This window comes from Balaenoptera borealis (assembly GCF_965194805.1).
Source record: "Balaenoptera borealis genome assembly, chromosome: 11".
NCBI lineage: Eukaryota > Metazoa > Chordata > Mammalia > Artiodactyla > Balaenopteridae > Balaenoptera > Balaenoptera borealis.
In genome coordinates, this window is record NC_138868.1 from 64,318,763 (window position 1) to 64,344,140 (window position 25,378).

Below are 25,378 nucleotides of genomic sequence, written 5' to 3' on the forward strand. Positions count from 1 at the left end.
CAAATATCTTTCTAATTACTAAAAACCAAGGGGTATGGGAAGAAAGAAGATGAACGAATGATTTTTCCATGACAAGTTCAGAAAATCTCTCCATGAACACAAATATTCCACATAAAAATCTCATTTAGGCAACAAGCAAAATTTGAAATATTATTTCCAAATATTATAATAAAATCAGAGATAATTAAGGGAACAGTAATATTATGTTTACTAAAAATTTATTTTCTAATATAAATCAAAATCGGAAAGATCTACAAAAGAATACTTTTCAATAGGGTGTCAACTAGTCACTCAGATATTTCTTCACTCATGATATCTTTATCCTTTAAACTGCTCATCCAAAGACATTACTGAAATAGATGTGCTAATAAACTGTTGTCAAATCAGAAGAGTACAAAGTCTCAAAGATCCAGAAAGTGTATCTACACTGGGGGCTACGGCATCAAGAAGAACAAACGACATTGTCTTCCAGGAAAAGAGGCAGTGTGGATCAAAAGCAGAATCTTTCTATCAAAAAGGGCACTAAGTATTCACTTGCCTTTAATTTAAAAATATATATAAGCTGTTTTTTTGGAAAATACTACTATTTTAAAATAAAAAAGGCATACATAAAAATATAACCCTTTAAAGAAATTGTTAAAATGGATTCTTCACAATGAATCCTGGCCATTGAATCCAAGATGCTCCTAATAAAGCTTGAATCCAGTGCGTAAAATTGTGTTGTTCTCTATAAATCTTTTAAGACTGAATAAAACACCCAGTTTTTAACGGGTGGTGTTTGAGCTCATCCATCTGTTGTGCACAGTGGATGCTTATATGTACATATGTGAGACGGTCCTTTGGTTTCACATCTTCTAATAATGTTAAAGATATTTTCCAAAAGTTCTTTGTCCTTATGCCCTGTCTTGATCTACTCTTCACCTAAAGAACAGAGGAGGAGGAGGAAGAGAGGGAACCTAGAGTCCTTTAAAGAAACAAAGGAGAAGAGTAAATTGTGCTTAATGTTTGGTAATTTTAAAAAGTATTGATATTTAAGTCCCCATCTCCCCCAACAAGCAGCAATACCTAAAGTGATTTATAAGAAATCCTCCAAAGAGAGCTCTGCAAAAGGGTCCTTTCCTGAAGCTCTGTGAGGACTGGGACTGGAGGGGCTGGATGCTGCCGACAGCTGGGGGAAAAGAAGACAGAGAGAGGGGGAGAAAAAAAGATCTCAGAATGACAGAACATGAAAGCAGGAAATGTAATGAAAGAAGAAGTGGTTTTTGTTTTGTCATCTTTAATAAATATAATGGCAGCCCTTGCAGAAGGTGGAATTATTAAAACAGAAGTTTCAGTCACACATCAAGTTAAAGGGTATCCAATGGCATGTGTTTTTCAGAAAACAAATTCTTGTTTCTGAATTCCAAAGGAATAAAGTCTTTTACCCGAAAAGGTCGAAATAAGCTGACCCATGGTTAAGACTGTTATTGCATGTGTGTGTGTGGGAGAGGGGAAGACGGGAACCACAGCCTAACTGTGAGACACAGAAGATGGCTTCCTGTGTCCAGGCTGTCTGTCAAACGGTGTGAAAAACCTGACCTCAGTCCACACCCAACACATCTAGCTGCAATACCCTTTCCTTCCTTCCTCATAAGAGGTGGAAAGTCCTGTTCTCAGTGTTCACACTTTTTTGACATGGAGTTGTCTCCTGCCTGTTTATCTGGACATGCCACAGCTGATGCTTATACTCTGGGAGGCAGAAGGAGCTTAGAGGTTATCTGGTCCAACTACCCGCATACTGCCCTGAATATATGGAATACTTAAGATGTTTGGTTCAGCTTCCTGTTAGAATACATTCACTTGATTCTTGGAATTTGCTCCTGTTGTTTAATTTGAATATACAGTAAGGCAAGTAGACTGTTGAACTCCATAACATATCTTTAGTATCCCTAAAGTACCAAGATGTTCACTTCATATATGTATCTCCTTCACCGAGCCTACTTTAATTAAGAGTATTTTAAACCAAATATGAGCCATTTCAGTTTGCAACAAACTTTTAATTTTTTCCTACTCCTCCTGCATCAGATTGCAGAGGCATGCAAGCACAGGAATGTTCAACTGAGCATTAAATCAAAGTTAAGACTAAGTAGAAATAGTTTCAATTCATACCTCAACATTTGAATTCCTATAAAGGATTTCAAGGCTCAAAATCTGTCTTTGCTGGGTCAAAGTGATCTCATTTCTACCTTTTTATTTTCTTAAGAAAAGCACTATAGAGAATGAAGAGCCAATGAGTTTCCAACAAATATTACACCCCACGTATATGCAATTTGTTATTTTGGATGCCAAGATTCATTTACAGGTTTAGAAATCATCTTCAGGTTATATTAGTGGTTGAGTCATTTTCTTAATCCACACCTTGTTCTCAGAAATAAATGTTCAAAGACAATGGGAAGAGACAATGGAAAAGTTGATGGAATTACACAAGCAGCTACAGATGGGAGGACAGGACAGCAGGTCTGGGTTTGGAGATTCAAGTATCATCCGTGCAGAGACAGAATAAGGTGCAACTTAATTAGAAAGACACTTCCTCCTCACCTTTCAGACCAACCAGGATGACCATTCAGAAGCGAAATGATTTTAAGTAAAGTGATCCCTGAGCTGGAGGGAGTTCAAGATTAACTAGGTTTTTCTCCAAAACAGGTTTTTTCATTTGAAGTTTAAAAACAACAACAAAAACCCCTGCTTACTGCAGATAGATAAGCATCCAAAAATCAACAGTCTCCCATGAGAGCCCCACACTAAAACATCTTCTTAAATCAAATTTTCATGAGGGCAGCAGTCTGAAGACCTGACAGTCTCAGAGGAAAATGCCCCTGAAGAATATGGTCAAAGGGAACACCATAATTCTGTTCTTTTCCATATGTGTGCATACTGCTGGAGAAAAGTCCTGGAGGTTTAAAAACAACGTTGAAGAGGATCAATTTTTAAAGTGCTAGTTTCTAACTAACACTTCTACTATTCTGTTAAACTGGCAAAATAAACACATACGTATGTCTTCTACCTATAAAAAACATGTAGCTAAACTAAAACATGAGAAAACAAGACTTAATATCCCTGCAGCAAGTTTCGTATCATCAACACCCATTTCAAGCAGATGAAACCTTGGCCCAGACTGGACTGGCTGACTGCAGAGAGTGCCAAGGACTGAGCACGGAGCAGCCCTTCACCAGCTGGTCCCACCCCTTCCTGGCACCTGTGCCGAAGCATAGGCACATCATGTACTGCTGAGAAGGTAGTCAGCTCAGCGAGTAAATAAGGAAGCAGAAGGAACGGAAATATACTGCAATGGCCCAGTTAATGCTCAAGGAAAGAAGGAAGAACAAAGTACACAAAGGAGCAACAGGATCCTGGTAGGTGAGAGGCAGCAGGATTTAAAGAGCCTGAGAAAGTCACGTTAACCCTCCTTTACTTGTAATTCTTGGGAGTAGATTAAAGAACACGCAGGGTTGCTATGTACTGGAGGATAAGGAATTTAAAAAAAGAAAAAATCCAATGACCATCATTAATTACAAAATCACCATATTTTACAAGCCAGCATAAGACAAATTGTACCTGACCATTTCAGTAAAATTGTACTACAAATATGCCAACACACACACACACACCAAACAAAAGAAAAAGACTTTCACTCATTTATTTCAAGTAACATTCTCTATACCAAAATTCCCACAGAGCTTAAAAATTAGTACAGCGATCAGTTTGTTCAAATTAAATCGACCTATCTCACAACTAAATATGCCATTTAAACAAAGCAGTCAGTCTCACTAGTCTAATACAGACATACTTAAAGTCTTCTCATTTTATAGGAAAATGAAATACTGAGAAGCAGTGAAAGAAGAGTCGCATATAAATAAAAATACTAAAATGTACAAGTAATTGATGATGGCAACTCTCAGGTGACATTCCTTCACCCCCTCCCGCCACTCTAATCAACCTTTAAAAAAAAAAAAGGTTGAAATAGAAAAAAAAAAAATCTAATGTTACCAAAAATCTTTGTTTTTATCTCCAGAGCAACGGTTTTTTTTTGGCTGTAGTGTGTGTTTAGTATAGTAAAGACGAGAGTACAGAAATCATAAGTTAACTTTATAAAAAAGCAAGCATACGGAGAATAAAGGAATTTTTTAAAAAGAATTCTATCAGTACACTAAAAGATCATAAAATAAAAATGGTTACTCCTTCATTCTACTCCCATTCAACACCAAAGAAAGAAAATTTCATGTTAGAACAGGAAAACAGCATCAGTCTCAGAAAGTGAACCTAGTGCAATTGAACAATTGAAAGCTTATGGGAGAGTAAAAGACTGGGTATTTAAGGACAAACTTGGCTGTGCTTAAAATTCTTAGAGAAGAAGCACCTTTGCCACATCTTTACATTTGAATTTGAATTCAAAAGCCTGGATAGCAAATAGCAATGTTGGAAAGACTCATTTTGTCTTTGTTGAAGAAGCAAAGTTAACATCTTAGGAAAAAATGGGTATATTTCCTTTGCCTGGGATGAGAGAGCACAGTTTTACGGAAAGATGGAAAGGAATCTAATCCTGGCTCTTTTGTAAAATGAGGTTAAGAATATCAAGACCCAATACCCACATCCCCGTTAATGGCTCTCTTGAGGATTAAAATATACAAAAAGCACCCTGGCATATGTTAGTCACTCAAATATTAGTTCAACCTTCCTTACCACCTACAATCAAATGTTCATCTAGTCTTACACAATAGGACCCACTCTGTCTTGTCTGTGTTGCTCTTATAAGAGTTCTTATTTTACCATCAACCAGTCACTTGTGCTTCCATTTTATACTCACCTTTAGGCTCCTCAGATGTAAGAAACATATTCTCCCTGTCTCTTGTTCAGCAACTAGCAGTGACTTACACATATTATAAGCATTCTATAACATGCTAAATTAAAATGTTTTTTGGTGATAAAACAAGCTCTGTATAAAAATGGTCACCAAAGTGGGATATTAGAAGTATTAGAACTTCCCTATTAATTTTTACCCTTTTAAAATGTCTATTTTTACATGTTATTTAATGTACATAACATATTGTTATAGGGATATATAAATATAAATACACTGAGGGTACATGCTTAAAGAATATTTTCCTGATATTGTTGTGCAATGGAAACATTTTAGAAACCTCAAGCCCTACTTAATATGATTTCACAGAGATGTCAGATATAAAACTGAGCACAGAAAGGTATGTTGTTTTTGAATAATGTTAGACCACGGCCAGACCACTGAATCCAGGTGCATAGGGATATAAACATATAGTGCTGCATTCCAAAATTCTGTACTAAAGATAATGCTATTCTCAGCTGCCTCTGTGAAGTATGGCTAAAAGAGAGGACTTCTTTCTCTACTGCATAAGGTAGAGGGCCTGTCCTGTACGCTGAGTCTAGTGCCTTTTGATAACTGCTTCTTGCGTTTATGCTTAACACAATCCATCTTGGGCTTCTGCCCATCAATAACATCACAAAGTTATGCCAACCTTACTCCTGTCACCTTCAAAGCATTACTTCATCTTGTCTTAGGGGCACCAGACAGTGACCTAAGAGGATTTCTCTTTGAATGTATGTTGTTTCTAAACCTCTCTACTGCTAGAGTCCACATAACTTAAAACTATTAACATAGGAGTGACATTATTCCAAAATGGCATCTAAGTCATCTCCTTAGAATTATGGCAACCTAAACCAACAAAGAGTTAAAGAAGACCAAATTGGAGAGAGGGAAATAGATCAAAAGATTTCCTAAACTCATGGGAGGAAATACTATTAACTGACCTAAGCCAAAAATAAACAACATTTCTGTATATCAGAATTATTTGCAAGGGTAAGAGATCTGTTTAAAGTTCCATTTGATGGATGGAAATCATGAAAACTGGCTCAGCTTATCTGAATAAAATGTTCACTGCTCATTCATATTAGACTCTTACCCCTTGAAAAACAAAGAAAATGAAAAGCTGTAAGGTTTATGTCAACTGGTACATAAGGAGACAAAATAATAATTACATGTGCCTACAATGCACCACTTATTTGATGTTTATTGAAAATATGGCACTTTGGTTTGGTTAAAAAAAATTTCCAAACTGTGTTCCATCTATGAGCTTGAGGCTACCTGCTTTTACCTGATTTATCTATTGGGCTTCCACTAAAAACGTCTAAGACAGAGTTCCTTAGACTTAGACATTTTCAAAAGAGGTCTGCCCCTCCCCACAAAAAGAGACTTATAAACTGTATTAAATTCGACCAAATAAAGATTTTAATTATTATAAAATAAAGCTTGGTACTTTAGGGTAACACCACCTCCACAAATGCTGAGCCAATTCAGGTGCTGCTGATAGAGTCCTCAAGAGCGGTGTGTTGGGTTCCTGTAAACAATGTCCAGCGTCTACACCTCACGTGGATGATTCAGGCCCTAATGCAGACCATGCTCAACCAGCCTGCCCCATCCCCACACCCCAGTGACCACCCTAGCCTGTGGCTCTCTGTGAGTTTATTTGATGTCATCAGATAATAGTGAGTCATGATTAAGGTTTCAAAATAATGAACTATGAATTATTATATTTACAATAAAGATAATTTGTAACACATGGGAAGAAATATAAACTGTATTATTATAAATCAGAAGTTGGGAATAGGGACGCCTCATGGAATAGAAACAATTTCTGAAAATAGGGCAACCTTGTAACATTTTCTTCTAAAGACAAAAAAGGTTCCTTATAGTCATCGATAAAAAAAACATAAACATCCACATTCCTAAGTCAGGTACAAATATTTTCATTTGGACTGTTCAACAAACTTATAAAGTACACAAGGTAAAAATCACCATTCTATAGATAAAGAAACTGAGGCTCATCGAAGTTACATAGACAACTTTCTCTGAAACACCTGGTTAGTGAGGAGTCGAGCTGAGAGTCTGTTGAACTGTATCCCCTAAAAAGATATGTTGAAGTCCTGACCCCTACGAATGTATTTATGAATGTGACCTTATTTGGAAATAGGGTCTCTGCAGTTGTAATCAAGTTACGATGAGGTCATTAGGGTGGGCCCTAGTCCAATGACTGATGTCTTTGTAAAAAGAGGGAAATGCCATGTGAAGACAGAGACACAAGGAGGACACCATATGAAAGAGGCAGAGACTGAAGTGCTGCAGCTCTAAGTCAAGGAATGACTGGGGCTACCAAAAGCTGGAAGCGGCAAGGAAGGATCCTCCTCTAGAGAATTCAGAAGCAGCATGGCCCTACTGACACCTTGTTTTCGGACTTTAAGTCTCCAGAACTGTGAGAGATTAAATTCCTGTTGTTTTAAGAAATCGAGTTTGTGGTACACTTTGTTACAGCAGCCCCAGGACACTAATAACAGACTCGAAAGCAGATCTGCTGATTCCAAGGCTGGTGCTTTGCTTTCTCTCTAAAATCTGCTATCTCAATCTCAACTCAGCTAGAATTCATGGCTACATTTTAATGTACAGAAAAAAGTTTAAGAGTAGAGATATAATTTTTTAAAAAGGACTTCTCTAGTAAATGTTAGACAGTTAATACACCTTTGTGCTTTCTATATTCACAGTGCTGTACACAATCACTGATGTTCATCATGAAGATTTTGCAGAACTTCACAGTCACCCAAGATTTTATGACTATGTTCTAAGTTTTGTTTAAAACAAGAATTAGATTTCCACCTTTTAGAAAAAATGTTCTCAGCAAAAATCTAGTGAAAAGGCCTGGTCGTACATGTTGTCTTATCAACAATAATGGTAAGCAGACGGGACTCCTCGAATTTTTGTTTTGACTGATTTGGGTATGCCCAGGGGACTGCAGAAACATTCTCACCTATGGTCCTAAATCCCAATTCCCAAAGTAAATCCCCTCATGGGATCTTCTACTAAGCAAGGACGAATGAGCACAACACACTGCTGACAAGGCAAAAGGCCTTCACAGAAATGCAGCTGGGCAGATCAGCTGACAGAGAGGCACTGCCAACACCCACAGTTAACATACGAAGAAAGTAAAAAAAACAAAAAACAAACAAAAGAAACTAAACTAAGCCTAAAAGCAAAGAGAGCTATTAGTTCTTATACACAGGGAAGTCATTAAAAAGGCTTTTTTTTTTTTTTTTGGTAAGACTTGAATTATTCCAATATCCAAAGCCAACAGTGCCCCCATTTAGATCGGTAAAAAGCACTCACAACTAGCCCTTGTGTCCTTTCAGACACTTAACTGATGTCATACTTACTTAAATTTGGCCGATACAAACAAAACCCAGCAGCCATTTTACATCTTTAGCCACATCCTCCGTTAAAAAAAACCCTCAAAGCCCCCCAATACCAATCAAGAAAACAATAAAACTTTTAATATGCTTATTTTAAAAATTAAACCCCCAAATGTAACACTCTACTCTATTTAAAAATTAAATCCCCAAATGTAACACACTAACACTCTACTATGGTTTTCATATTGCCTTTGGAAAAACAGATAAGGGATCAGTTTGAGTTTCTCATATAAATAAGTGATAAGAACATAATAAACACAACCCTCCCCCTCAAAAATCTTCAACATCTAAACTGTCTTATAAACATTCATTAAGAGAATGTTAGTTCATGTCACAGTAACTTAAAAAAAGTGAAACTAACTAGGTTAACTGTCTTCATGCTTAGTAACATAATAGCTGCATAATGCAACGCAGAATGAGTTTATAAAATATTGACCAGCAATGGACATTTCAATTTATATACCAGTAAGTACCAGTAAGATTTATACAAAGCATGAGCGAGAGGGCGTTAAGAGTCCCCACTCTCCCCAAGTTAATAAACACATTAGTAACCGGTAACAGGCAATCAAATAGTGTGAGGAAGCACAGAAGAGGAAAAAAAAGCACTAACCATAGGTATCTAGTGTTTTCCATGTAGTCAAACATTTAGAAAGATGCACTCATGTAAAACATTAAAAAAAAAAAAACAAAAAAGCTACAACGTTAGGCATGAAACACAAGAATATAATACCCATCTTTAAGCATCTAATAGTTGTGTTAAAATATCTTAAAAAATACAGAATAAGCCAGCACAAAAAATGGGAACAGAATAAGTGTATAGGTGTATAGGAAGGCATAATTTCAACACTACAGTGTAGTCTATTAGATTAAAGTTATACTGAAGACCATTTCCTAAAGAACAAAAAAGTCTGAGCTAACAGCCATGTGGAAGGTATTAGCTACTTTCTCGCTAGCAGGCACTAACACAGCACTAAGAGTAATCTAGATACAATTTAGAACACACAACACATTGTTTGAAATACCTCACTAATGGTAATATGATAAATATATGTGGGAGGGTTGAGGTACTCTCAAGAATATTAACTTGGTTCAATGGTAAGTAGGCAAGAGACCAGGAGCTACAAGTTATGCCTTTGGTAAGTAATGGCTCCCAAAAGAAATACTTCAAGGAATAGGAAAGAGCTGGAGAACTGGGATTTGATTAAAAGATTCTATTTTGATGGCATTTGACTTATATTTAAACTATCATTTACTTTACAATGTACAAAGAGACGTCTCTGCCTCAAGGAATTTTTATTGAAAAAAGAGCAAAACAATGAGAGAACAATTAAAAGGTAATTCATTAAGAAAAATTATTTTCGTTACTACTACCACTGGATGGACAAAGTTAATGCAAGGGACTGGCTAAGAATCATTAAAATACTAAAGCATGAGAAAATCTTTCCTACTTCAAAGATAAATAGTTTAATTTTTAAATGATTAAAAATATTCAATCATGAAATTAAAGATGTCTTTATTCTTCAGGTGACAGTCATCTAACATTTTAACTTATGGTCTATTAGCCATGAAATTAAACCAATTTTGAACACTGCTATAAATTATTAACAATGGTTATAAGTAAGTAAAAAGATATACCGATGAGAAGCAGAGTAAGTTATGAAATGGTAAAGGTAAGTTTTCAACCAAATTCACTTGTTTGACAAATAATGGTCAAAAACTATTATGAATCAGGCACTGTTTCAGGAACCATGAACACAGAAGTAAACAAGCCACATATAAGCCTGCCTCTATGAGGGTTACAATCTAATATAGGAGCCTCTTGCTAGGTCAGATGGATGGATGGATGAAAGGACAAATGGACAGACTGACGGACAAACAGATGTCCAGTAGTGGTAAGTTCTATAAAGAAAAATAATGCAGAATAAGGAAAAGAACTTCAGATCTCAGAAGAACTGAAAAGGGACAAGACATGACTAAGAATGAGTAAAGAGTAAATGCACTTTATGACAGACAAAGGACTTCTGGAAAAGACAAACAGCAGCAGAATACTGGATACTTATCGAGAGTCACAAAGGCATGGGAATTGAAGAAGCTGAATATTCTGTTTATTCATTATTGTTCTTACAAAGAGGGAGATTCTGTGAGGTAGTTTTTATGACAGAAGGAAAGCCTTACATTTCAGTTATATTAGATTTGTCTCCTCAGATTTCTGAATATGGAAATGAGATGATACAAATGCTGCCTATAAAAGTTTACTCCAGTATCTACAAAATGGATTAAGCTAGAAAGGCAAGAAAAGTTCCAATCTGGGCAAAGGATATAGACTGCAAGAAGGGTGGAGCTAATAATAGCAGAGGAACAATTAATGGGACTTTGTGACAAAACATATGGAAAACAAAGGGGGAAAAGGAATTAAAAGTAACATTATAAAATTTAAGATTCTGACTTTCAACTGATTCAAATAACTGCATAAGGAGAAGACCAAAGCCTCTTTGAGCCACTTTACTGCCACCTGATTTTCTTTTCCTAGTGATCAATTTCCTTCCTTCACAGGTTTTTCTCAATCAGTAATATTTAAAATTAAGTACTCACTTCAAATTTGATTTCTCAACTAGAAACTTATTACCTTAATGTTCTCATTCTCTTCTCCTCTGGTATAATTAGAAAAAGGCAGTTCTATCACTCTTTCATTTAAAGAACCTGGAAATTCTTGCACTATTTTTGGTGTTTCAGTGAAAGTTACATGGATTTCAAAAGGAAACAGGATATAAAATCTGTGTTAAGAACACATGCCAGGGGGCCAGCAATTTTTTTAAAGGTAGATTTTTTACTAAGATTTTTTTTTACCATATTAAAAAAAAAACCCTCATATAAAATGTTTCAAGGTTAAAAGTATTATCCAAAATTGTATAGGATGCTCTTGACAACTACAGTAGTTATATCCCAAATACATAAATATAGTTTATAATCCAACAGGAAACCCAAGGAATTAGCAGAGTGCTTCGTTGCTGACAAAAGGAAGACAGTACTACTGTAGTGGCCACAGGGGCTGATTTGTACTAGTAGAGAGGCAGTGTGGCACAAATGAGCACTCGACCAGGAATCAAGGATTCTGGGAGCTAAGTTGCATTTCACCACTTAGTTAACCTTTCCAAGTCTCAACTTCCTTTATCTATAAAGATAAAGGATGATGACAATAGTGATCCTAGGCCCATCTACCTTAAAGATTATTTCGAGAATAAGATTAGATAATGTATGTGAAAGTGCTTGGAAACTGTCAGGTAGCATCCAAACTTAAGGTAACAATACATTCTGTTTCTGAGACAGAAGCTTCAACTGGATCAATACAAATAATTTTGGCAATGTAACACTGTATGCACTGGCAAGTCTAATACTTATATCCATTCAAGTGGAAAAGGAATAAGTCCATTACCAAACGCTCCCATGAATGTTTTCAAATAGCATTAAACACATAAAGTAACCAATCAGTTGGCATCGGAAGCCAAGAAAGGTGTACTTTAACAATCACATGTCATTATTTCTAACTGTTAAATGATATGGGCACAGCCACAGATATAGAAGGACAAGCTGTCCTATCACTTTACAAGGATCTCATTCCATAGTATGCCACCAGAGAAGTAAATAACAGAGAAACTTCATATCTCCTCTCCTAACCAAAATGAGGAGAAGCTTTTTTCAGATAAAAACAGATTCCCCTGATGCTAACAATGAGATGAAAAAGAAAGTGAATATTTAGGTGAACTTTCTTGAACTGGAAGAAGGCCTTAGAAATATTTGAAGAGGAAAGTCTTTCCTGTGAAGACATTAGGTCAGCATGGCATTTCAAGCTTTTCTGCCCTTTTGGGGGGTTTGCTTTTAAATATGATCTTTAGCAACAGGAAGTTATCTAATGAAAAAACAGCATTCACAACTTTTGAAGACTTGTCAAGTTTCACAAACATCTCAAAGGCAACATGTTTATTGTAGCACCATTCAAGCCAAGGCACTGAGTTCTGAGTTCAAGGTTTCTAAGGCCCACAAAGGAGAGCATGTCAGAATCATTATCAGAAAAAAGGTTCCTTAACCTCAGAAAAACCATCCTCTGAACCCACCAACTGTAAGTTATCAAGAATTTTCCATCTTTAATATTTGTAATCTGCTTGTCCTTTCTTTCCAAATAATCAATATTCCTAAAAACTCTTAGATGAGAAAGATACGCGAAGAAAATAACATTCCACAATGAAGGGGAAAAAATGCTAATAACCTGCTTCTCAAGTTGTATAAAAGGATTTTCTGCTATTATATTTCCTCCACATCAAGCACATTAAAACAGTTACGTGTAGCATGTTAATTAGTACCTGTGCTCCTGATACAGGGCCAAAAGGGTTTGGTGGTCTCATGACAGGCTGGTTGTATATTAAGGTTGGTTGTGTCATTACAGGTACACTTCCCATTTGAGGAGGCTAAAAAAACAAAAAATGTCAAGTTAAAGGATGTTAACTCACATTTTCCTTATTATGTGTAAGTAAACAAGAAGGATGACAGGGATGAACAGTACTAGTACTTTTGCATTAACTCAAAGGGAAAATACCTGTAAATGCAAATAAGACTGACAGCTACAAATTTTTAAGAGTATTTTTTTTATACGGAAAGTCTTTAATGTGCTCATCTTTTAAAGTTTGCAAAAAAAGCTCAACTTTTTCTATATGAGTTGCAAAATTCAAACTATGATAAACAGACTAAATAATTTAGACCAAAAAAATTTCCAAATTTGCCAGCTTTAGACATGGGAAACTTGAAACTACAAAATGGCTAAGACATTTCAAAGCAAACTGCCTCTGTATATCAAATCAAGTTCTTAATGCCATTATGCAAATAAGCACAAGGGAAAATAGTTGATTGCTTGAAGAAGTTTACTCCCAATGGTTCTTTCATTTTATTTCAGACATTTTCAGGGAAAACCAAGAGGCTTAAATTACACACAAAGAGGTTAGTTCATTCTTAAATAACTGAAAATAAATCTCAACCAACCATCTCTTTAAAAATTAGCACTCCATGGTATAAAATTAACGTAAGTGACAAAATAGAGTACACACTGACCATATTATTTTGGTTAAAATGCTATATTCTAAAACCTTATCTTTCTGCAAGTTCTATTTAACCTTTTAGGATGACTCCTATTTGTAGTGAGAGATTCATTTTGAGTTTTTTGTGCAGACACCTTTTTTATGTAATGACTACTAATCCAAAAGCTGTGCAACTTCTTCATATGCAGGAAAAGAGCTACAGATGTATAATAAATGAAGTAGCAGAAGCAGCCACAGTAGCAATACCAACGGATGCAGTGCCGCCTCCCACCAGCAACAGTTCCGCCAAGTGTGTGGTGGGCTGAAGCCACTACCTTCATTCTTATTTATGTGAGTCTATGTATTAAGAGAGTTGGGAGAGTAAGGGCAGTCTAGAATGTGGGTTGTGGGCAGCTTAAAGGTTTAAGGACTGTTTCTGTACTATACCAATCATGTCATAGGAAAATTTCTGCAGCCTTTACTAAACTAAATTTACCCCCTACACAATTCAAGAAATATTAATTCCCCCCTTCCCCTAGAGTGGTATTCAGGTTATAAGACCTCACTGGTATTAATGTAAGGTCACAGCAACAAAGACTTGGAGTTAACTCATTAATGTTTAAATGAGTTCATAATGAAGTATAAAATGCCTAGCAAACTTATGAGAGGAAAAATAAGCCGAGTAAATACAGTGAACATTAATAAACAGTATTTGTTGTATAATGACTATTCTAGAAATACTTATGAAACCTATGCTATGGTGCAAGGTTCTGTGTTAGGCATTAAGGATATATGTGGCACTAAGTTCTTTCTTCAGTTAAATTGGGAAATAAATGCATGTTAAATGTGAGTCAACCTATTTTCAAAAAGCTGTGTTGGGAAAAATACTTACGATTCCATATCCTATCATGCCTGTTGGTGTAGTAGCAGGATAGGCCATTACAGGGGGTGCCTGACATGATGAAAGAAAAAATAAACAAGGAAGTATAACTCATGTATGTCAACTGAGTTCAAGGAATTAATAGCTGTAGTTCCACTAAAAAGAATTGCTAAGACAGCTGTGATTAAATATGACATTTGTGTTCGCTAATAATTGTGTCAATTAAAGCTCAATGAAAAAAAGTGTCTTGAAATCAGCGGAAAAGCAGAATTATCAGAAAGAAAAAATACCATTTAACGTTAGATACAACAGTAATCTAAGATTTCAATGTGCTTTTACAAGCTTTAAAAATATTCAGATTTTTAAAAATATTCAAAGTTCTAAAATTTAAAGTCTATCACCAACATAAAAAATGTTTGCCTAGAAAAGTAGCATTACTGAATGTTTTCCTAGGTACTTCATTTTTTGAGCAAAAAAAAATGTAAAGATCCCAAATCAATGAACAATCTGATCTTCCAAAAAATTAGTTTCTAAGGACCTCATTCACTCTTTTCAAATAACTCCAAAGATTTCAAACCACTATGGAGTATGACTACTTCTAAGAAGCACAAGTTCCTACGTAGAGTGTGTATACTAGTATTCCTTCTAATTTATTCCATAAATTATTTAAACTATCTTCTGCAAAGCACCAATTCGGAAGAGCAATACATTTTTAAGTCTGTTTATGCTTTAAGTCCTAAAAGAGCCATCTACCACTAAGATGTTTAAGGTCCCTTCCGCCTCCCACGTTAACTCAAAATATACAATCTCAGCACAGAATCATTTTAGATATATCTGCTGTCTTAACAACATTCCCTGTGTGTGTTATCTTATAATAAAAACTGAAGCTGAATACAGGCGAAAGACCAATAACACTGTTAAAACATGAAAAAATAACAAATTATATGGCAATTTGAACATACACATGGAGAAGTTAAATGAAGCATAACTAAAGTGAACAGTTAAAAGTTTAGTATTTGGGTGAGCATGTAGGACTTATTGGTCTCTCCCTACTTAAAAACCAAGAGCTGCGAGAGCAGTAGACAAACTGCCAAGTTCAGCAGAAGCCTGTAAGATTTCATGCAATTGTTATTTTCAACATTACCACAATCAACATTTCCCTTCATTCAGAAGTCATCAAGTGCATAGTGGCAGCACAGATACAGACACAGACACCCAGCCATCTGGCAGCAAATGGCAGAATATTAAGCAAGAAAAAAAATTTATATTTCCCATGCCACCATCAGAATCAATTCTGCAACAAACCCACAAAATCAGTAGATGCTAGGAAGAATTTTTGGCACATTGAAAATCTGAATGTGAAAACAAGTAATAGCTAGAAGGTTATGAGATTCTGCTACAGCATTGGTTAACAGCATGCCAATTTATTGCAAAAAGGCTAGTTTTTGGTCACTTACGTATTGTGGAAAATGCATGCCATTCTGTTTTTCCCAGGGAGAACAATTACATAATGCAATAACACTGGATTAGAACAAGTACTTACACAACAGAAAATACATAGAGAGCATTTTAGTTCACATGAACATTCATTAACTACCTAAAATCCCTTGTATTTCCAGTATCTAATGGAAGAACATCTATACTAAAACACTATCAAGGTTGACAAGGGAAATTTAGTCTTTGGCATCATCACCTTACTTACATAATAGTTTATCAATTACAAGTGTCATTAAAACATAAAATCTATCAGTAGCATCAACAGTACAAAATTCAGTGCATCCCATAAACAGGGTTGCATTGTATAATGTCTACCACAGAAAAAAAGCAAGCAGTAATGAAAAGAGTTGGTAGTGTAACATCATTATATATTTTAATAAAACATCAATGAATGTTTAAAATTTTTAAAAATTTAAAAACCTTGACAGTGTTTAAGGATTAATAAAAAGGTTAGAAATGTAAAGAAATGTCAAAAGCAGCAGTTTATCTAAGTAGTGAATCACATCACCAGCCCTAAATGTTAGTCATTAAAAAGAATCTCTATAAAATACATACATACAAATGTTTTAACAAAATCCTTAAGAGATGATGTACCTTACCATATACAACACAGCACCATAGATATTGCTTCTTATCAACAAATTTTAGATGGTTAGATGCCTATTACATGCTAACAGTCAATCTTAAGTCAAGTGCTATTCGCAAACTTCTAATACTTCATATAGATTAATACTAATTTAATACAAAATAAGAAAATATTCATTGTATTTTTATATCATTTGGATTTATATCATTCCTCATATATTATCAATGTATAATTCACTTCTGAGGCTATAAAATCTACTAACCTAACCTCTTGCCATCCCTAGTCAGAGAGGTGTGTCAGAGTGGGAAAAACACTGGATTCTGAGTCAGAAGGGATGGATTTCAATTTAAATCTGCTTTCTAGTTGCTTTGCACTTGAGGGAAAAAAAAAATTGCATAACTTTATCCTTACAGTTGGGACAATAGCTGCTCAAACTCCCCCAAGAGTGCACTATTTACAGACTCAGGATAGTGTGTGTGTGTGTGTGTGTGTGTGTGTGTGTGTGTGTGTGTGTGTGTGTGTGTGTGTGTGTGTGTGTGTGTGTGTGTAAAAACGTAAACTATTTAAATGCAAGGTTTTATTATTGGTGACGGTAGTGACCACTACCAGAGAAAAAGTACTGATTTAAAAAGGTGGCTAAATTTCAATACTGTTTTCCATTAATGAAGACTGAAACTGATAAAACTCTTTAATGTCATGTAAAACTTGAACAGCACACTATTTTTAGCTCAGCCCTATTAATTTTAACATACAATTAACCCAAGGAAACAGCGAAACAGCACAGTGCTCTGGAAGAGATTTAATAACAAAAAGTAGTTATAACAAGGATAATGTGGGGAGATCAGCTCTGTGCTTTCTAACGACCTAGAGGGGTGGGGTGGGGAGGGTGGGAGGGAGACTCAAGAGCGAGGGGATATAGGTATACATATAGTTGATTCATTTTGTTGTACAGCAGAAACTAACACAACATTGTAAAGCAATCATAACCCAATAATGATGTAAAAAATAAATAAATAAAATGAAAAAAAATTTTTAAAAAAAGAACTAACGCCCCTGAAGGTATATTAGAAAAAAGTGGGCAAATGGGGATATATGTATACGTGTGGCTGATTCACTTTGCTGTACGGCAGAAACTAACACAACACTGTAAAGCAACTATACTCCAATAAAAAAAATAAAAAATTTAAAAAAAAAGGATAATGGGGGTCTCTAACAACAACAGAAAGGATACAATGTGTGGCTTGTGTAATCAAATGCTGCTTATTAGCACACTGTTGCAAAAAAGCATGTTTCAAATTTTTCTACAAAAAGAAATTGGTTTTCTCTGACCCAGGGAGACTTACTGGATTGGTAAAACAGCAGCTGACCAAGGATAGGGGTACAGCCACAAAACTACTCTGGGGCGACCATACCTTATAGTAATTAAAACCATTAGAACTTCTTCAGTACTAGATGCTAACTCATTAATTATCATATACAATTAATTTTCATTATCATGGATTCTGTATTTGCAAATTTGCTATGCACTGAAATTTATTTGTAATCTCAAAATCAATACTTGTGGTACTTTTGAAGTCATTCATATATGTGCGCAAAGTGGTGAAAAATTTGTCACCGGATGCATTCATTCCCAGCTGAGGTCAAACAAGGTGGGGCTGTGCCTTGTTTCAGCTCTGACATGACGATGACCAGAAGATGGAGAAGTAGGGAACAGTGTCGTGTACTGCAAGAAGCTCTGGCTCTGGGGCCAGTTGGATAGGGCAAGAGTCTCTCAATTCAGGCACCCATTAGTGGGGAGGCCTCAGGCAAGTCACTTAACACCTCTGGCACTCGTTTTCTCTTTCATAAAATAAAAAAATATATAATCCACTAGAATGAGTTTTTTTGTTTTGGGATTTAAGATTATAATCTATGTGAGATGTGTATGTGTATAGGCATACTCAGTTAAAACTATACTTGCTTGGCTTTTGTTAATACTGTCATATAATTTATATAGTTGATTCTCCTTATTTGCTGCACTTATAGTCTTAAAGTCACCAGAACACTGAATTAGTGAACACTGCACCATCAGTGCAGCGGTCCTCAACCTTTTTGGCACCAGGGACGGGTTTCAGGGAACACAATTTTTCCTCGGGTGGAGGAGCGGGGAGAGAATGGCTCAGGCGGTAATGCGAGCGATGGGGAGCAGCAGATGAAACTCCGCTCGCTTGCCTGCCACTCACCTCCTGCTGTGCGGCCCGGTTCCTAACAGGCAGCGGACCCATACTGGTCTGTGGCCCCAGGGGTTGGGGAGCCCTGCATTGGTGAACACTGAGCCACTGCTGGGGGAAATATGTGTATGTGTATGAATCTAGCAATTGGTTCAGTGTTAAGGTTATTTATTTATTGTAGATAAATAAATAATAGATTTGAAACCAGAAGTAGAGAATAGTGATTAAGAGAATATGCTCTGAGGTAAGGCTGCCTGGGTTCTAAAAACCCGCCCAATCTCTGTGATCTGGGCGTATTACTTAATAACCCTGTGTTTTCATTTCCTCATCTGTAAAATTGGGATAACAATAGTTACTACCGTGTAAGGTTAATTTGAGGATTATATAAAACAAAACCACATATTATTTGTTAGAATGATGCCTGACACAAAGTAACCTTTAAATAAATGTTAGCTACTAAAATGTACCTGGCAAACATAGTCAACCAAGCTTCCTTTAAAAGAAATACAAATTACTTATATTTCTAAAACTTGGTAACAATCTTTCCACTTATGCCATATCACTATTTTAAAAACATTTTCATGTTACACATTTACCTAAATCATTCATGTTAGTATATAATGAGCTTTTCCAACTCACCATTGTTGCAGCATTCCAAGCAGTTGTTGGTGCAACCTTTGGTTGCCAGTTAGACCCTCCAGTTAGCTTCTTTTCACCTGGCTGACTCCAATTTACATCACTTTAAATAAATATGAGTGAGAATATTAAGTGTGTGTAATTATGAAGTTTCTTTACTATACATTTAGATTGAACAGAGCATTTAAGATGCAGATGACATCTCTACACATACTTTCTTGAGAGGAAAGCCTAATCAACCTCTAAATGGCACACAGGGAAAGAATACAAATAAAACACTCACTTCTTAGTGGTTCCATTTCCAATGCCAAGATCTAGGACAGGAGAAAAAGAAAGCATTTAAAAACTAGACTAATTTTTATAAAACAACTTATTTTAAAGATTAAAGAATCCAAAAAATACTTACTGCCAACAAGGTTGGCTAAGGATGAATCCAAGTCATCAGATACTAACTTGTTAGGTGGGAGTTTGGCAACAGGAAGACTCTGGTTCTGAGAGGCCACTGTTGGTTTGAGAAGTCCACCTAGTTCATCAAAGCCTTAAAGTTACAAACAGACGAAATAGGATTTGTAAGGAACTTTATGGTGCTACAGCTTTCTAAAGGAGGTCTCTGCCTTTTCTCCTTGTTTGTTTACTGGAGAAGTCCTCCAGGAAAATGGGCACTAATAAATGCTCTTAAGTGGAAAAAGGAGAAATCCACCATTTCAAATCCCTTCTCTGTGAAAGAGAAGGGAATGGAATTAATCCCTCCCCTCAGCTGACAAAATTTTCTGAAGACTCACTTACACCTGAAGCAATACAGGTAAAAAATATATCTCTGTAACTCTGAAAAAAAAGTTCCTTTTAAGAAATAATATTTTATAGACCTTTTTATACTCTTCAAAGTGGAGAATGTAAGGTATATGTAAAACAGTATATTAGAAGCAAGTGAAAATGAACCACTAGGTTATCTCTTTTCCTGTCTAAAAACAGCTAGCCTAAATTATACATAAGAAATAGCTAAACTACACTCAAACTGCATAAAACCATCTAGTAAAGTAGAACACTGCTTAAAAATAAAAAAATAAAATAAATAAAATAAAATCCCTTAAGGTTCTCTACCAAACGGTAGAAGGTAAAACAAATCCAATCAACCAAACCACCAAAGGACTGAACGGCACAACCCAGGAATACTAGAGAATATGAAAAAGAAAGTCACCAAAAACGGGGGTTTATAAAATATGAACAATTGGTTTCTATTTCCTTTATCCTTTTTCCCAGCAAGATAAACTCAAGAGGAAAAAGTCAAATGCATCAAAAAATATAATTATAAACCTACTAGTGCACAGGAAAAAATAAATTCCTAGTCCATACACATTCTTTATAAGTTTGCTTCTTACTTTTGTATGTATACTTATGAAAACTAATTGTACACTATAAAATTAACAACACCTCAATGTATTTCTTTAAATGGCTTGAGTTTAATTGCTACACTTACCACCCCATGATTAAGAATAAAATTTGGTGCCAACTTTATAGGAACTCAATCTTTACAAAACTTCAAATTACCAAGATGTTAAATGGAAACTTGGCTCTACAGATTTATAAAGTTCTCTTAAGATGACTAAACAAGCATACTATAAAACAATAAAAAGCCCGTGAACCCACAACTCTGATATTTAATTATTCTAGCTGTTCATTACACAGACTACCTCAACGAGTCAAGGTACCACAGGTCATATTTTCCTAGTTTTCAAAAAAGCCAATTTCATTTCAGTAAAGGTAAAAATTAGAGAAAAAGGTACAGCATTCTACACACAGTCACTAGCAATCTAGCAGTCTAATCTGAGTAAAATCTCTTTTTTTCTCTCTTATTTAATAGCTCTGGGAGAAACAAAATCTACCCAGATTCAAAATTGCCACTAAGAAAAGAGTAAAGGCTAACAGTCCCTTGAAGCTTTCTTCTAGTGGCTGGGGAAAGAGGGACCACTTCTTTGGCTACCCCAATTTCATCTATTTACACATGTTAAAAGGACCATTATCTGTCCTTACACAGACTCTAAACTAGAACATTATAGTAATGTTAATAAAGCAATTTTTTCTTACCCCCAGAATCTACAATAACGTTGGTAGATTTATTTCCAAACACAGATTCGAAGTCAACGTTAAGGCCAGCTGAAGGATGTGGCTGTGCAACTGGAGAAGGAGTGAATCCTAAGAAAAACCAAAATGGAAAAAGCTCAATTCTTTAATAACTACATCTACAGCTCTTTAATAATGATGACAATAGAATGGAAAAAGCAGTAAATTCCCACAACAAAAAACAAAGTCAACCCTTCAAGCAAAATGCTTCCTAGACTACCACATCTCTTGTGATTACATTTTCCAAAACAAAATCATCCCACTGACTAAGAAAACTAACAAAAGAGCAAGTGAAGTTGAACTACTAGTTTGTTTCATTACAGAAATAACATTTTTTGCTTATTTTTTACCTTAAATTTGTAAGCTGATGTTAAAAAACCAAATACATCTAAAATTCTAGGATTTTGCATGAAGCCAAATTTAATTTAAGGGATCATTTGGGAATTAAATAAGTATTCTGTGGTGCTTTAAAAAAATATGAGTCTACTTAGTATCCCCCAAGAGTCTTTCTCCCTCTACCTACTCACCTTCCATATTTCTCTCTCCTTCCTTCCTTTCTCCCTTCCTTCCTTCAATGGTTAATCAAAAGCTATATGGTTTAAGTTAATTTGAGAAGTGACAGGATTCTGAAAGTTATAACCCACTAATCCTTATGACCCCCCCCGTGTCCAGATGTTTTTTTGAATATTAAAAAAACAAAAAACAGACTATTTTCAACACCCAACCACCCTCTAACTTCAACTTAACTACTTCCAAAAGTGGAGCTGACATGTATAATCAAATATACTAATTTACCTAACTGCTCTGAAACACCAGAAAATTTATTCTTTCCTGTCCATGTTACACTGATGGTAGTGGCAATAAGCCAACAGACACCCAGCTCATGTTGCTGAAACCAGACAATGCTGAGGTAAACGTTAAGATTTTCAATTGTGTGAGGTTATATTTTGTGAGGTGAGGCTCTGAATTTCCAGAGGCTGACAAGAAGAATTAAAATCATCTAAAACCATTAGGGCTGTCACATGACTTGGGGAGCTTTCAATCACTGAGTATATATCCAAGTAGAGAACAGCCTAGCAAGGATCACAAAGAAGGAATTCTTTTGCTTTGTGGAAGGCTGTATGTAATAAATGGCTCCTGAATTCGCTTCCATTTCTAAATTCTATAAAGTCAGAATGTTAAAAATAAAAAAAGTCTGGTATTAGAAGATTAACAACTATATCATTAAAGAGAAATTAAACTTTTGAGCCCTAAACATAGACTCTCTCTCTCTTCCTGTCCCAACTTTCTGCTAAAGGACTTTCAGTCTGTAAGAATCTCACTTTGAACTCTTAATGTATACCACCAGGATATAAAGAAGTACAATAATGCTGTACTAAAAGGACTGATCTTAAAGAAAAACAAAAAGTAGGACAAGATTTGGTGAGAAGTTCAAGAAGGTCCTCAAAGCCAGAGAAGCCAGAAAGCAATGACTTATTATTAACAATGACCCACACAAGCTGGTATACATCAATGATACTACTTTAAACGTAGCATTTTACATCATAGTATGAATTTTTTAAATGTACAAGTTTGATCTTATTCCATAATTATTTAACCCTTAAAATACTCTTAACTCAAAGACACTGGTCATACAAGCACTATCAAAACATAAAGTAATTTAGTAAATAAATCTGACCATTCATCAAAAGGTTCCTAGAATTCTATAGATATACCGATTTAACAGCTCTTTGAAATGTATGAACTGTTTAAGAAATACACCATGGGCTTGATGGTTCTTCTGGTAACTCCTTACAAAAAGAACAGATGTTATCTACTCAAGAAAGACAAAAATCTATCATGCTTAATTATATGCCCATGCTAAACCACCACACATAGCGTTCTTTAAATCATCTTGGAAGTAATATCTGAGCTATGATATCATTAAACTTTAGAAAACACAGGGAACAATAATTTATAAAGTAAGACAGCATACCAATTTCTCTTTTCCCTTACTATCTTGTCCCAAATTCTTTCTAGAATTTGACTGATATCAGAGATGAGCCTATCCTTTATAATAACACAAAAACAACTTCATTACTTTCTGTAAAGAGAGGAGCCATCTCCTGAGGTCCCTAGGGGCACCAATCTGTGAAATTATATTACTGCCTAAAAGTATAAAAGATTTGAAAAGATATAAAGTAATCCAGAGCTAGTACCTCAAATTTTAAAAGCTTCTACATAGCAGAGGAATAAACTAAAAGGGAAATTCTTAATAAATTATAATAGCTGATTAAATTGTCAACCTTTAATTGTTAAAAGTTACTTAAGGGGCTTCCCTGGTGGCACAGTGGTTGGGAATCTGCCTGCCAGTGCAGGGGACACGGGTTCGATCCCTGGCCCGGGAGGATCCCACATGCCGCGGAGCAGCTGAGCCCGTGCGCCACAGCTGCTGAGCCTGCGCTCTGGAGCCCGCGAGCCACAACTACTGAAACCCGCGTGCCTGGAGCCCGTGCTCTGCAGCAGGAGAAGCCATCGCAACGAGAAGCCTGCGCACAGCAAAGAAGACCCAACGCAGCCATAAATAAATAAATAAATAAATAAATTTATATATTAAAAAAAAAAAGTTACTTAAAGCAAAGCTACAGAACTAATATCACCATTTCAAAAGAGCAGATTTAGGGACCCCCCCCAAAAAAGATGAATAGGCTATCAAAGTTAAGGTTAATTTTATGAAATAATCACTACATTGAACTGCCTAACTCTTTCATTTCACAAAGCCCAAGGAAAACACTGTCACTGAACAGCTCCAGTTCACAGATTAACATTTAGAAACCACTGTACTACAGGGCAAATCTTGAGAGGACAATAGTAAGGTGACTGAGAGGTACAAGATGAAAAAGCTTTTGGGACAGAAAGGCAATCCAAACACCTTTGAGAAAAATCGGCTGGGTTGTTTAATAGATTTTGGTGGTAGTTCTGTAATAAATAGGCCTCATACTTTTTTGAGAAAATTACTGCTACTATTTATTAAACATTATGCAAGGGCTTTATAGATAGGTTATTATTTAAACCACACAATAACACTATGAGACAGTTACTATTATCCTCATTTTACAGATGAGGAAACTAAGAGATTAAACAACTTATCCAAGGTAAAATAATTAGTAAGTGGCAGAATCAAGACTTAAACCCCAATTTCTTTGATTCCAGAATCTATTAAGGGTTTTTGGTTTATCCTGAGTATTTCATCTTATATAAATTAGTAGGTAGGAAAATTAGTTTTTATTATTATAGCTATAAGAATTATATCTATTTATCAGGACTCTTCAAGTTTTATGAACTTCTTGAGCTTTGAAATAGCAAATGCTGGGCTAAAAAATAAATAGCCCTTGGCAATTTAAAAATCTATAAGCAATACAAAAACAATGAGTTTTCAAGATTATATCTGATGATTAAATAATTTAGGTAAGAAGTATACTCCAAGTATGAAATGATCTGCCTACACAAGATAATTGGGTTTTTTTTTGGCCTCGCCCTGCGGCATGCGGGATTTTAGTTCCCCGATCAGGGACTGAACCCTTGCCCCTGCAGTGGAAGCGCGGAGTCTTAACCACTGGACCACCTGGGAAGTCCCCACAAGATAGTTCTCAATACAAGTAGTTTTAATGATAATTCTGTGTCAGGCATTGTGCTAGATGTTATACAGGCATATATGTACACCTCATAACAATCCTGCATGACATTATTATCCCAATTTTCATAGTCTTAGAAAAGTTAAATACTTGCTTAAAGTCACACAGGTAAAGGAGTGTAACTGGAATTCACACCCAAGTTCACCGTATTCCAAACATTTTCTTTCCGTTAAATGCCCTCAACAATTCCATTTTTAAACACTTTTAACCATGTCTAATTCTTACTGCCAGTCAAGAACCTCAGTTCTTCAGCTGTGTCAAACCTACTTTTTAATGCCAACTTAACTAAGGTAACAACTCCTATACACAAAAAAATTCAGCTGGATTTTGAGGTCTTATTGCTACTGCACTGGCCTAGACAGAATATATTTGGAAAGATACAGATCAAATTGGTTACACCT

The 25,378-nt window shown here is 35.6% G+C and overlaps 1 protein-coding gene across 13 annotated transcripts in view; it reads right to left on the reverse strand.

The window, feature by feature from the left end:
* PICALM (phosphatidylinositol binding clathrin assembly protein) overlaps window positions 1–25,378 on the reverse strand; it is a 106,908-nt gene that overhangs the window by 1,557 nt on the left and 79,973 nt on the right. For 4 of the 13 annotated variants that reach the window (XM_082342249.1, XM_082342257.1, XM_082342261.1 and 1 more), the window contains 8 exons: window positions 21,268–21,375; window positions 19,589–19,720; window positions 19,466–19,496; window positions 19,186–19,285; window positions 15,711–15,734; window positions 14,266–14,325; window positions 12,666–12,770; window positions 1,066–1,168 (listed from right to left, as the gene is read on the reverse strand). In XM_082342249.1, coding sequence (XP_082198375.1) covers window positions 1,076–1,168; window positions 12,666–12,770; window positions 14,266–14,325; window positions 15,711–15,734; window positions 19,186–19,285; window positions 19,466–19,496; window positions 19,589–19,720; window positions 21,268–21,375 — 653 coding nt within the window. In that variant the 3' untranslated portion in view covers window positions 1,066–1,075. The remainder of the gene's footprint in view (window positions 1–1,065; window positions 1,169–12,665; window positions 12,771–14,265; window positions 14,326–15,710; window positions 15,735–19,185; window positions 19,286–19,465; window positions 19,497–19,588; window positions 19,721–21,267; window positions 21,376–25,378) is intronic. The other 9 variants (XM_082342254.1, XM_082342258.1, XM_082342250.1 and 6 more) reach the window with 4 other exon arrangements.